General features: G+C 39.0%; 1 protein-coding gene across 3 annotated transcripts in view; it reads right to left on the bottom strand.

Moving 5' to 3' along the window:
* Positions 1 to 13,344, bottom strand: part of CC2D1A (coiled-coil and C2 domain containing 1A) — a 48,689-nt gene that overhangs the window by 34,962 nt on the left and 383 nt on the right. Inside the window, exons 1-9 of one of the 3 annotated variants that reach the window (XM_087925865.1) lie at positions 13,147 to 13,277; positions 11,994 to 12,116; positions 10,035 to 10,167; positions 8,865 to 8,974; positions 8,596 to 8,664; positions 6,633 to 6,770; positions 5,580 to 5,946; positions 3,143 to 3,267; positions 1,272 to 1,344 (exon numbers count right to left, since the gene is read on the bottom strand). In XM_087925865.1, coding sequence (XP_087781991.1) covers positions 1,272 to 1,344; positions 3,143 to 3,267; positions 5,580 to 5,946; positions 6,633 to 6,770; positions 8,596 to 8,664; positions 8,865 to 8,974; positions 10,035 to 10,167; positions 11,994 to 12,065 — 1,087 coding nt within the window. In that variant the 5' untranslated portion in view covers positions 12,066 to 12,116; positions 13,147 to 13,277. Of the gene's footprint in view, positions 1 to 1,271; positions 1,345 to 3,142; positions 3,268 to 5,579; positions 5,947 to 6,632; positions 6,771 to 8,595; positions 8,665 to 8,864; positions 8,975 to 10,034; positions 10,168 to 11,993; positions 12,117 to 13,087; positions 13,107 to 13,146; positions 13,278 to 13,344 lie in introns of those variants that run through there. The other 2 variants (XM_087925866.1, XM_026711289.2) reach the window with 2 other exon arrangements.

Raw genomic sequence — 13,344 nt, 5'->3', positions numbered from 1 at the left:
CAAGACATAAATGCCGCAGATAAATAAAAGTTCTGAGCTGAACATGAATCTTGAGGATTCCATCATCTTTCTCCAGCTGTAAGAGAATTCTCAGTTCTCACCACTAAGCAAGCACTACAAAGTGACATCCATATACCTTTAATACCCACTTCTACCACAACATCTCCCTAAAATTACATTCCTAACCAAACAGTTCAAGATTAGAGTCAGTTTCATTTATATCTGCCAAAGTTAGAAACAAAAGCAGAGTTTGGATTCTTAGCAAGAAACTGAAATGAGGGCTCCTTAGTGTTCTCTGAGCTTGCTCGTTTTCTTGCAAACTAGGTAACATCATCAGTGCTAGTAAGGAGTGCTGTTTGCTGTCCGTTTCTATTCTAGTGGCTTGCCTGTCAGTGTTTGTGGGGGTGGGGGGATAGTTTTAGAGATTCTTTGGTTGGGCTGTTTGCTGTTGGCTTCTTTGGCAGTTTCTTGATTGGGGTATTGTTTACTTGATTGTTGGTCTGAGGTTTGGGCAATGAAACATCTGCAAGAAAACAAGCAATCTCAGAGAGCACCAAGAACCTCTCCTGTCGACTCTGAGCAACAAATACTCCCTTTTATAAAAACCTGAAATGATGACATAAGAGTTGGTATCAGGCTAAGACAGACTGCAAAATTAAAACTGTCCTTCTTTCATTGACCGTGGCTGGGACCACACAGAAGCCACACAGAAGAATAACATTCTATTAGACATTCCCCTTTTCTTTACAAGTCCCAAACACCTGCCCTGCAGACTATTGCAATTCTACATGCCTTAGTGTTTCGCAATACCTTTGTATAAATCAGGAACACATCCTAAGCCAAGGCAAGCCTACTGAATTCTACTGAAAATACTTGATGTTCTGAAGACTGCTGAGAAATTAAGAGCTATATCAACTCCCTTACCTATACCTAGATGAAAAGCATTTGTCACTCCAGGATTATTTTTGGTAAAGGTCTGTGTTCCAGCTTTAGAATGCTTAGCTTTTATGATACCTTGACTGATACCTTGTTTGGGCATTATTCCATACTTTGGGTCAAGGAACAAATCAATAAGCTTCCACTTACTTTCATCTAGTAATCTGATTGGTGTTTCATGTTTCAATGCAGGCATTTGACAGTGAAACTCTAAAAGAAACAAGACTTACTATCTTCACTGCCATCTGATTTGACTTGCTGATGCATGATCTGTATAATTAAATTCTCAACAAAGATAATGCCTCAGACAAATACACCCTATTCTCCATTCTCACCTGGAGGTGGTGGCAGATTGCTGAGATCCACAGCTTCTCCTTTACCAAGAGAGTCTAAAATAGGCTCAAAACTCTGAAAAACATGAATACAGGCAAGTGTTTGTTCTTCTATATACACCGTCCTCAACTTACAGCTCATTTAACAACAATGACAAGTTATGATGGCCTTAGAAAAAGTGCTTTATGACCTGCACTTCCATGTATGCCACTGCACCACCACCTATGGCCACATAATTGCAATTTGGGTCAGGTAAATTACACTCTGCATCCTTTTATACTGGTTTCCAGCAAAAAAATTAAATTAAAATAAAATAAAACCACATCTGATCACATGGTAAGTCACTTTACAATCGCCCCAAATTTATGAAGGAAATTCTAGTCTCAATTGGTAAGTCGAGGATTACCCGTACACTTTCAGGTAAAAAAATTACTGTGACTGAGCAATTAAACTTCATGGTTGAATTTTAGATGAAAAAAGCATGAAACCTATAGTCTGAATTCTGCAAAACGCTTCATAAGAGGGATAAATCAGAGAAGTTGCCAAGCAAGAGAGGAAATACAGCTGTTACTTCACATCCCCATCAAGTAGTTTTTACTGGAGGTATGAAGCAGAAATATGCCACATTTATTATCTCTTTTATCTGAACAGATCTCTCTTTTCCAAAGGGGAGGATATGAAAGAAGAATTACAGTGTTGTGGTCCGGTGGTAGCCTGTGGAGCTGTGGAGCCTGTGGACTTGGACAGTGGGGAAAAACATGGGCCAGTCCTGGAGTCTGGGGAGGGCTCTGATGAGGGATCTCCATCTAACACAGAGATGGGGCCAGGGTCATCTGAGAGTTATGTACCGACTCTGGAGCCTCCAGAATCTGACTTCAGCGAGGCAGAGAAACAGGGGGAGCCTGTTCCCAGTGTGCACTTGCACAGAGCTGCCAGAAGGCAAGAACAGCTAAGACAAAAGGGGCAACTCGGGAGTAAGGCTTGGAGATGATTGGCTCCTCCAATCATCATAAGACATAAAGGAGGAGCAAAGGGACATGAGCTGTTGCAGGAAGCAACTTTCTTTGTTCTGGTCGGTTTAAAAGCTGAAGCTCTATTTTGACTTTGTGGTCTGTTTGGGCTTGTACAGCTAATTGGCAATTTAGTCGTTGGCAGCATTTCAAGGGAGATAAAGGTGGGTGCTTATCAGCCTTATTCTGAAAGACTGTGGCAGACTTCTGTTGGACTATTCATAAACTGTTTGGGACCCATTACGGGCTGTGAATGCATATAATTCACAGCCGTTGAAATTTTTTTAAAAAAAAATGTTTTTGGAAACAGCATGTGATTAATGTCTCAGGAAGCATTGGTCAGAACATACAGGTACAGTGACAGGAGATACAGATTTTCCCTAAGCGAAAATACTACATAAGCTTTTATCTGAATGGCTGCTTTTGCATGATTGCCATAAAAACTGGACAATTCAGGCAAAGGCATTCTCCTAATTTTACTGATATGAGCCGTAAATGACTCACATCAGAATCAAATGATATACAGTACTTGAATGTGAGCCATCCTAGAATATAGAGCAAAACCCAACCTATACGGATTCTAGCTTTTGTGCCTGCTCCATATATTGGTCTGGTTTATATCTTTCCCTAAATTATACTTTATTCGTCAAGTTCACACATGGATTACAAAATATAGCAGCTGCGTTCCCAAGTTATGCCAAGCAAGCCACATAATAGTCTCATTCACTGGGTATAACAAGAGTCTTGAGGGCAGGCAGGAAAAAGAATGGAAACGTTTTCTTTCTTGCTAATTTTCCCAGTGAGGATTTTTTTTTCTTTTTTTTAAAAAAGTCACAGTTACTTTACTGTGAAACCACACCTACCTTTGCCAGGCGGTAATATTTGGTGGCCATTTCAATGTCACCTTCTTGCTTAGAATGCAGGGCAGCCAATTTATATTCCCGTACTCTGGCTTGCAGGACAGCTTGAGTGCTGGAGTTCGGAGTATCTAAGAGCAAAGAAGGAAGCTGTCACGATCTATGTACCCATCTAAGGTGCACCTATGTGCATGCATTGTACTCAACAAACCTGCACAGAAGGCAAACTGTTACTAATTTTGGTGTTACAAAACTCCAGGCTCCTGAATTATGGTTCAGTAGGAGTCCAACCCAAGCTCACCACTCTGCATGAAATGTAACCGTGAGCGTCAGTGGCAGAGACCTTGGGAAAGCACAGCAGGCAAGCTGGTCTTTCTCGGCCTTGCAGCTTGTTTATTAAATCTGTTTGCCACCCATCTTGTTGCAAAGCAACTCTGGGTGGCTTACATTAAAAGCAATAATCATAAAAGTATTATATCTAATCACAATAAAAATATAGATTACAACTAAAAGATGGGGAAGGAGGGAGCAGAATGTATGGGGCCCAACCAGAGCCACACGGACATGACCTCGGTTTGCCCCAAATGAAGGAGCATCTAACTCCTCTGGCCAAAAAAGGGTGAATTAATATCTGTTGAATTTTAGGTTATACAAGGTCCATGATTGTAGGTAACTTCATAAAATTTTCCTTAATGCACTTCTGCTGTCTAGGACTGAATGACAAGGTTTTAAGGATTTATTTATAGATAAGAGATGAGATTGTTTGTTGTATTTTTACAGAAGGTGATAAGTTGTTAAAATTGTTTATCCTGATTGTATGGAGGAAGTCATTTCTTTAGATATTTCTTCTCTTTCCTATTTTCTTATTTTTTTATTTTCAATTCTTTTTTTTTTGCGCTATTGTTTCTCTATATTCATTTATTTTTTTGTAGTCCTCATTAGTTTGTATCCATTTAGCTATAATGTTTAATAAACTATAAAAACCTTCATAGAATTTTCCATCTTTAAATTAATAAAGCATGCAGGGAAGATTAAAATTAAATTCTATTTACATTGCGGCACACAAATTTATACTTGGTGTAGGAAAAGCTGCATAAAATAAAGTTCTAACGTATCAGAAACTAATGGCTGATCACAACGCTCCTTTCTCTATCAAAGTGATCTGATGAACTGGGAGTAAGAGACCCTCACTGATTTGTTCCAAGAATTGTATGCTCTACTCCCACCCGATTTGATTGGCAGGCCATCATGAAATATGTCAAATGCTTTTTAAAAATAATCTCTGTTTCAAAAGCAACTTACCATGAGGAATAGTGGCTTAAAAAACACCACGAGTACGTAAGCTATTCTTTAGATCTTGGTGGTTCTGCTAAGGCTATGCACTCCCAAAAGAAAATATTAGCACAAGGTTTTACTGTGATTTATTCATGGCCCAACTTCAAAGGTTTAGGATTGGCAACAGATTTTTTTTAAGTGGTTTCTATCAAACACGAGACATCAAATGCATGGGATCTGAGAAGAACAGAAATAAAGCTTGCTTTGATTCTATCCTTTTTAATCCTTTCAGCTGCTGCTATCAGACCTAGTCAATGAACAAAAAGCATGTTGTGTCTTGGCTACACTTACTCTGATGAAACTAACTGAAGAATCTTAGCTATACACAAAATTAATGCTAAATTAGGTTCCGGGCAATTCAAAATGATGCAAGGAAGATTAAATCAAATCCAAATCTCAGACATTAAGGTGCTGAACATTAACAAAAAAGATCCTAATATGAATAATGGTCCAAAAGTAAAGTAATACAGTTAGACATAAGATAAATAGAGAGCTCCTATATACTTATTACAAGTACTTAGCTAATATAGATATTAATCCCCTGAGGTCTCTAAGTCCTGCAAAATATCTCACTGTAATTATTCTTTATTCTAATTTTCATTTACAGACTTATTTTCATTTTATTTTCGTGACTGAATGAGCATCCACAGGGTTGTACCTAAATCTCCCTTCTCCTGGACCTATTAAAAAGCTCTTCTCTATAACTCATTGTGTCAGTCTGGAATTTCCAACCTGGAGAATCTGCTGAAGTGTCATAGCTGCATTTCTTTCTTTGCTACATGGCTGAGTTGACATACAGACCTCATAGTCATGATACCCGGTAAAATTGACAGATTTCTCTACTGCTTTTCCTCATTTCCCAGCTTTTGGGCTGATTCAGATGATAGAGATTTTGGAGAGCTAGAAAGCTTGCCAGTTTCTTGTGGCATTTTAGTTAATCCTTTGAACTACCTTATACTTGACTCCTTAAAAACAGTACTTGATCCAGAATCAATGCTAAACTGAGCTTTAGACTCTGTTTGCTCTGCAGAAAATCATATTTCTTAATACAAATCACACCTTTCCTGTCTTGGTCACCTTAAGCTGGGTCATATTGTTCAGTACTAACCTGATGAGAGGGAAGATACTGTTGGGGCAGATGTTTCCAGTGGTGTTTCTGAGGAATTAAGTGGTGGACGAGTTGTTGGAGAAATCTTTGGCTTTGGAAGTTTTGGTGGTGGAACTTTGGGAGGCAGCTGTGACCCAGGGGATGATTTAGATGGTGATTGTTCAAGAGCTGCAGCTGGTGGCTCTGGAGTAAAGTGGTTGGTTAACACTTCACTTTCTTCTGGTGTGGAGGCTTGTGAAGTTGGAGTGGTCTCCAAAGAAGCGGTCTGTGGGACATTGCTACTCTTTCCTGTAGCTACTGGTGGAGGAATCTCATCTTCATCTATCTTTTTGCCTTTCCTTACAGAAGTCAATAGGTTTTCTAGAGTCTGGGAAAAAAGACTTCATATGATAACAGCACCTTGCAGGTTCATCCATAAATTAAGTATGCCACCAGTAAAAGGACATGGTTTGTAAAAATCACATCTTTTACTCATTCCAAAAGGATCTTCAAGACAGATAAGACCGGAGCATTATAAAATCTTCATGGGAAACAATGGTTATCTATCACTGAATTTAGAAAAAAAAGCGTATCTCATGTCATTTATCAGCTGCTCAAATGACACTTTCCATATCTGTCAAAGTTCCGTCTTTATCTTAGGTTTCCTCCCTCTGGCCCCATCTACTTATAGCTTTGTTAGAATCTCCAAAACTATTATAAACATTACCCAAGTCTTTCCATAACTTCTGCATCTTGACAAGATCTGTAAAGGTTTTAATTCTTAAATCAGGTAAGATCCCAATGGCTAACCATATCAGTACTATACTCTAGTATCCTATACAGAACTGACATTCATGTGCCACTCTCACAGCTAGCACTAAAAAATAGAGTTACTTGTACTACTAGGCAACGAAACACAAAATTACTATGATTAGTGATGGCTTCCAGTGGAAATACTTTCACAGCGGAAAGCATTAGGCATGAAATTCCTTCCCAGCACAAGCTTTCTATTAATGTTATTAAGACACACTAAAGATCTAATACATTTATCCCAGCAAATATTCGATGACTTACTTTGAGGCCTCTTTCATAGCGACGCATTTTGGAATTTTCCCCAGCTTGTTTTGCATTGGCAACTGCAACCTTGTACATAGCCAGTCTTTCCAGCAAAATAGATTCAGATGTGCTGGAAGCAGCAGGAGCACCTTGTTCCTGGCAAAGCACAACACCAATCCTTACTTCTTACGGAAAGCCAACATTAGTTCAACTGCAGAAGAGTTACTTGGTAGTATAGTGTACATCTGAGGCCAAACCCAGGAGTCCCAGGATATGTTCATATGCTCATGTTCTTCCCCCTCCAGCAATAAATCATAAACAGCAATATGAAAGAGAAGGAAAATCATATTCCTTGCAAAAAAAAGGTGGGGGACAGGCTACTAAGTTGGAATCAAAACTGTATACTCTTGCAAAAAGAAATGCTATTCTTCCTTTCGAGTTTATGTCCACACAGAAATCTGCAGAACCACTGCTCAAACATGCCTTCAGATTGAGCTTTTAGATGAGCTTTTTACTTCCAGGATCCTTATTGCCTTAATTCAAATTATTGTTATATTCTTTGCCTTAGGACATGTGATTTATTGTGACTGGGTTTTGTTACATACATTCCGTAGACATGAGGAAAAAAGCTAGAGCAAAATTTATGACTATGGATTTTATAGGGCTGCTCTTAAGATTGCTGCATAAGCGCATTTAAGACGGTATCTGGAGGGGTAATGGGTTGATTGGGAAGCTTGGAAGTAGGAGTTCTAGGAATTGTGGTGTGTGTGTGTTAGGTGTGTGATTGTGGGCAGACAGAGCAGTGTCAGCTTGATTAGTTGGGAAAAATTTGATCCTGTTATTCTTGAGTAAACAGGCCTCTCAGGTGCTAATTCATCCACTTTTATTGGCATTGGATCCATAAAATAGAATCCATTTCCTTGGGAGAAGAATGGTTCCATGAGCCTTGAAAGAAGCAATACAGGTAGTCCTTGACTTATGCTGGCAACTGGCACTGGAATTTCCATGTATTAGTGATGTGGATGTAAATGTGAGTGCATTACTTAGTGATGACAGTCCCTGTCATTGTCATTGTTAACCAGATCCCCTGGTAATTAAGTGAGGCAAGTTCCTGTCAGCTTCCCAGAACCAAATCAGTGGTGGTGCTGGCAGGAAATTGCAAACCCACGGTGACTTTCAAGCAGGTAGGCGGGCAGGCAAGTGGCGGCTGCTGGATGGGAGAGGGCACAATGCGGTGCATGAATAGCATAGGGAGGGTGTGCAGGGATGTGCAAGGGTGCAAGCAAGATGTGGTGAGGGTAAGGGAGGCTGCAAGGGTAGGGAGGCTGCATGAGAGTGACAAGGGATGGGAAGAGTGCAAGAAGAGTATAAGAAAGGCACAGCAAGCATTGCAAAGATATGTGAGTGTGAACTGCTTGACAAGTGCCCAGGTTGCAATCATATGACCAGAGAAATGTTGGAATAGCTGGCACTCCACCATTTCTTCAGTGCCATCATAATTCTGTATGGTTATTGAATGAATGGTTGTAAGTCGAGAACTACCTGTATTGTATCCCCCTTCCTCAGGAGTGCATCATTAGATCTAATTGTGCTACACATTTTTTATCCAATTCCCAATCTCTCCTTTTGAGGTAAAACTGTCGAGAAGATGGTCCCGTTGCTGTTACATAGGGCCTGGGAGAAGCAACTATTGGAACTTTTTTCAGTCAGGATTCAGTTCAGGGCCCAGTATCGAAATGGCATGATGAAAGGGGGGGGGGGGTCCCTGTGAAAATATTTCACTTCTCATCCAACAAGCTTCATTAATTAGAACTGAAGAAGCTATTTGGATGAGAAGTGAAACATTTTCAAAGGAGAAGAAAAAACCCACAAGAAAGTCTAGTTGCCTTTTAGAAAAAGTACCTTTCGGGACAATTTTTTTGAAGTTGCAACTTAAAAGTAAGTAAGAACAACAAAGCCAAGTTGATATGAAAATATGCACCTTAGTAGCAGCGGGTACCAGAACATCTGGGGCATTACCATCTTCTTCAAGTACCTCTGTTAGTTCAGCCTGCAAATCAGGGGAATATATTGTTAAAGCTATATATGAAATTTAAAAAAGAGAATTTTTGTTTTTACCTCTAACAGAGTATGCTTCTTAACAATATAACATAGCACCTAGGTGTTATGAAATCCTGTTCCAAACTACATTTCTTTCATTTCTAACTCTAACATAGTGCAGTATGTTTCATAGTGACTGGGTATTGTTACCATTAGTTCATCATCATCTTCTAAATCTTCCTCTTCTACCCCATCCTCTTCATCAAGGTCCTTCATGCAGAGCGCAGCCATTTTTTCAATAGCTTCCATTGGCAAAGGAGCTAAGAAAGAAAAAGTAGAAGCATCAACCAGCAGTCACTCTCGTGTGCCATGAAATCAGCTCAAGATTGTATTACTTACAACTTGCATAAATACAGCAGAGGGTTAAACTGGATAAATACATAATCACACAGCTGTGATGCACAAGATGATAAGCTTAAAATAAGAGCTCTAAAGAGATGATTGTACTTGTTTGAAATGTGCAAAACTAAAGATAGATCTTTCATCAAGTACCCAAGACAGGCCACAAATCTATTTGCTTTAGTATCAAATATTCATAGCTTTACTTCAATTTATATGTAAGAACTGCTATTGTGGTCCCTTTGGTCAGACATCAAACGTAGGCTGAATTCACCATGTGAGTACTCTATAATCCCACCAGTGTTGCTCAAACGACATTAGCTTCCTTAGAATATCACACACACATATATATGGGAGAAACTTCTGCATATACTGTATATTGGATTTCATGTGAGCAAGAATCATGACAATGCTGGATCTCTCTCTCTCTCTCCCCCTCCCTCCTTCTCGACCTGGAAGCCAATGTATATAAAATCCATAGATGGAAGATTTTCTCTCAGCAATCACTATGCCGCATCTGTAGCACTCAAGTAGTCCTGACTTCATCTTAATTCATGATTGGATTATTGTATTCCTCAATATTGTATCTGAATAGAAGTACTGAGACCACAAAAATATGAACAAGGTCCATTCCATCTTTCTCAGCAGTGGTGTCTTTCCCAAGTAATAGATTATCCCTGCATGTAAAACCCTCTTCTTCCAACTGAGTTTCTGAAAAAAAGTGAAAACATGTCTCTGAAGGACACTATTTGATGGATGTTAGCTTTTCTTTTATGAATTACTATTCCGATCTTTATTTCTGTTGTAGGCCACCTAGAGCTGGTTTGGAAGAGACCAGCACAAAAATACCAATAATAAAATTCCAGAAAGATGAAAGAAAGCAGCAGTAATTAAAAAACAACTGCACATATCATAAATATATATCATAAATCACTACTTTTAAGTCACAACAACCCTATAAAAACCCTAGAGTCCACTTACTCTTTCCACTTGGCTTCTGGTTGGGGTCTGGTTGGTTTCCAACAATGGCCAGGAATTCAGCTTCCAGTTCTTGATCCTCCTCTCTATTGCTAGCCATCATGTTTTCAGGAGAGAAATCCAACAGCAAACCCATCTGTATAATAGGATTCAGCTATGTAAAGTACAGAAGCCACTTTCTTAACCAAGTTAGAGCTTGCTTCATAGATAAATTTTAATGGTGCTAATGTTATTATAAGGTAATATTAATACATATTTGAAGGGAAGGAGATTGAGGACATATAAAAGGAAGTAATTTGTTATCCAGAACACAATTAAACTGTGGAATTCATTATCCTAAAATGTAGCCTTATCAGTAGCCAATTTTTAAAAAAGATCAATTCATTAATAAAACTGTCAATATTAATCATTATGCTTAATATATCTGCTATAGGAAGTACCAGTTGCTAAAGAGCATATGCAATCCTTCTATCTCGCACTTAGTTGGCTTCTTTGGGAACAAAATGGCTTGGTCTGGAATAGGATCTCTAAAATAACTAACATCTTTGTGACAGAGCAAATATCTTACTAAAGTTTTGTTAAATAAAGCTGGGTGCTGTACAAAAAGAAAGATGGGCTTAATGAAAACTTTGAAGTTATTGTTTATATGTATAACATTGCAGGTGTTCATGTGGGGAAGTTGGGTGAAAAACTGTCCCAACAAAAGTTTTGTTTTTTTGTAATAATAAAGGCAGTCATTGGGGCCACCCATACCTTTTGCTGCTGAATGTCTCCAATGCCTCCAGACCTTACTGACATCACCAGTTCAATCACTGCCACCACCCTGGTAGCTGCTGAACAGATGATCAGAGCACAAGCTCTTCCTATGTGGCCTGTGATAATTTTTAATTTATCAATACAGCCCTTTCCATTTACAACTTATGCAGGTCTGCTCTAAATTAAAACGCCCATGGCATTTAATAGCAGCATCAATATATTTATGTCATTGGATAAGATCTTTTTCAAGAACTTTTCAGGACCTAAGAAAAAGAAGCACTGTATTGCGGTGGCCTTTTAACTAACCTCAAGCATAGTTGGGATTTAAGCTTTATTTTTTGTGTTCTTGTCAAAATCATTGACCCCTCTGTTGCAGCCTAATCATAATGGCTTAAAGCTGTAATTAATGAATCAATAGAGTCACACTGTGTTAGGAATAGGAATTTAGGACTCTTGTTTGACATGGATGAGATTTTATAAAATATGCCATCTCTTCCTGTACAAGGAACAACAGGATCCAATACTTGGATTCCTGATGGACAATTAAAGGCAATACTAGATCACTTTTTCAAGAGTCATGATACAATGATGAGCACTTCAGTATTTCCTGTCTTATTGCTATACAGTTTCCTGAGAGAGGTTTGACCGATAGGCAACAAAAATAGGACTTCAGGGATTTGGAAAAGATATTAAGGCAGGCTGCACAGTCAGCCAGATGCTTAACTTGAACTTGGCACTTTTGTTCACCAATTGAGTCCTTCCCAAGGACCAGGGATAAGCGCATATTGTTTTTCAATAATATTACATGTATTGTTACAGGATATAAAGCAGCCTTCTGCAATTGACTGATGGTGATTTTGTCAGTGCCAATGGTGTTCAAATGCTGCTCCAGATGTTTTGGAATTATTATTTATTCAATTTGTATGTCTTCCCATCTCATCTAAGCAACTCTGGGCAACTTACAACAGGTAAAAAAACCCCAATCCAATAAAAACTAATATACAAATGTATAACAACCATCCACAATCAAAGTAAAACAAAAAAACCATGACCATAGGCAGAATCCATCCTTACATCAGCTCAACACAGCCATTGTAAAAGCTCCCCACCATCACCAGAGTCCCAGGGATGGTAACAGAAGCAACTGTCAGGGCCTTCCTAAAGATTCCTCATGCCAAAGGTTAGAAGAAATGTATAATGACTCACTTGTCTGGCTGCAGTAGTCCCCTTGCCTCCTCGTGAAGGTGGTGGAAGTGGTGGCTTCCTGTTCTTCTTCATTTTCCTTTACTATGCCCTCAGTAAGTGCAAGTTATCATTGGACAGATGGATCTAAGGATATTTAGAAAGCCTTCCGTAAGCTCGTCTCAATTTCTCACGTTCCCATCATCCATCTCATCTCCCTTTCTCTTGTCAGCCCTCACTTCCTTCTCCACATAGGCTTCATAGAGCAGGAGACATTTAAGTTAATACCTTGTAAAATGAAGTATCAAGACTGCTTTGAGCTGAGTCTAACTTCCAATTCGTGCTGTAAATAGACAGATCCATGCAGCTTTCTTGGCAACAGCACAGAAGTGTTTTGCCATTCCTCTCTTCCAATTTTCTTATCTCAGTTTAGAGATCATAGTTCCTGATGTTATCCCATCCTAGTACTGACCAAGTACAACTTTCTTAGCTTTTTCAGAAACAACCAAGCATGCCTAGATGTTGCCATCTATAATGATTGTAACATGTTTTAAATCAAGAAGCACCTGCTTCTTGCCACCACACCCCAATATCTCCCACATTTTTTGTCTAAATGCTGTTGAAATCCATGCAAGTTTATTTATAAGAATATCTGATCTGACCTGTGTAGAGTATCAATTTTAACACTTATGAACACTGTGTAATAAATCATAATATGTCCTTTACTATAAAAGACAGTCCTTTATTTCAGAATGTTCTCCTTTAGATTTCTTTTCTTGGTTTTGCTCTGGAAGAGGATCACTGTCAATATACATCACCAAACTCAATGTCCCTACCATCCTTACAAATAGATTCCAGAAAGACTTTCCAGGAAACCTGTTTCTATGAGACCATCTTTCCAACCTCTTATTCCCCTTAAACAGTCTATGCTAAAAACTGTAGAATAAATTGTACAACTATAAATTTAAAAATAACAAATTAGCATTTAATAGGAATCGCCTTGCTACCTATGTATGGCATTTTTGTCCTTGTGGGTCAGCCCACATTAATGTTAAACAGGAAAAGGCCCACCGAATTCCGTTTGTATTGACAGCTTATCGGGACAAGAACTACATTACCCCTAATTCTTCAATGGAAACTCCGATTTTCTCTTTCCGTAATATAGGAATCACAATACCGTTCTGGCTTACAGGACACTTGCATAAATAACACGGAAGTGAATATCCAGGTTTAACAGGATTGTCTTGATTTGCGGGTTCCCTGCTTCCTCCCCACCCCAAGCTTTCATGCAGCTATTTCTCGCCCCCCGCCACGCCCGCAACATGTAATGCAACAGGGGGCCATGTCACTCCTTTCCCCCCTTTTTGTATTAAAA

Source organism: Pseudonaja textilis, chromosome 2 (assembly GCF_049901715.1).
Source record: "Pseudonaja textilis isolate UNSWEBS1 chromosome 2, rPseTex1.2, whole genome shotgun sequence".
Classification (NCBI taxonomy): Eukaryota; Metazoa; Chordata; class Lepidosauria; order Squamata; family Elapidae; genus Pseudonaja; species Pseudonaja textilis.
This window is presented reverse-complemented; position numbering and strand designations above follow the sequence as displayed.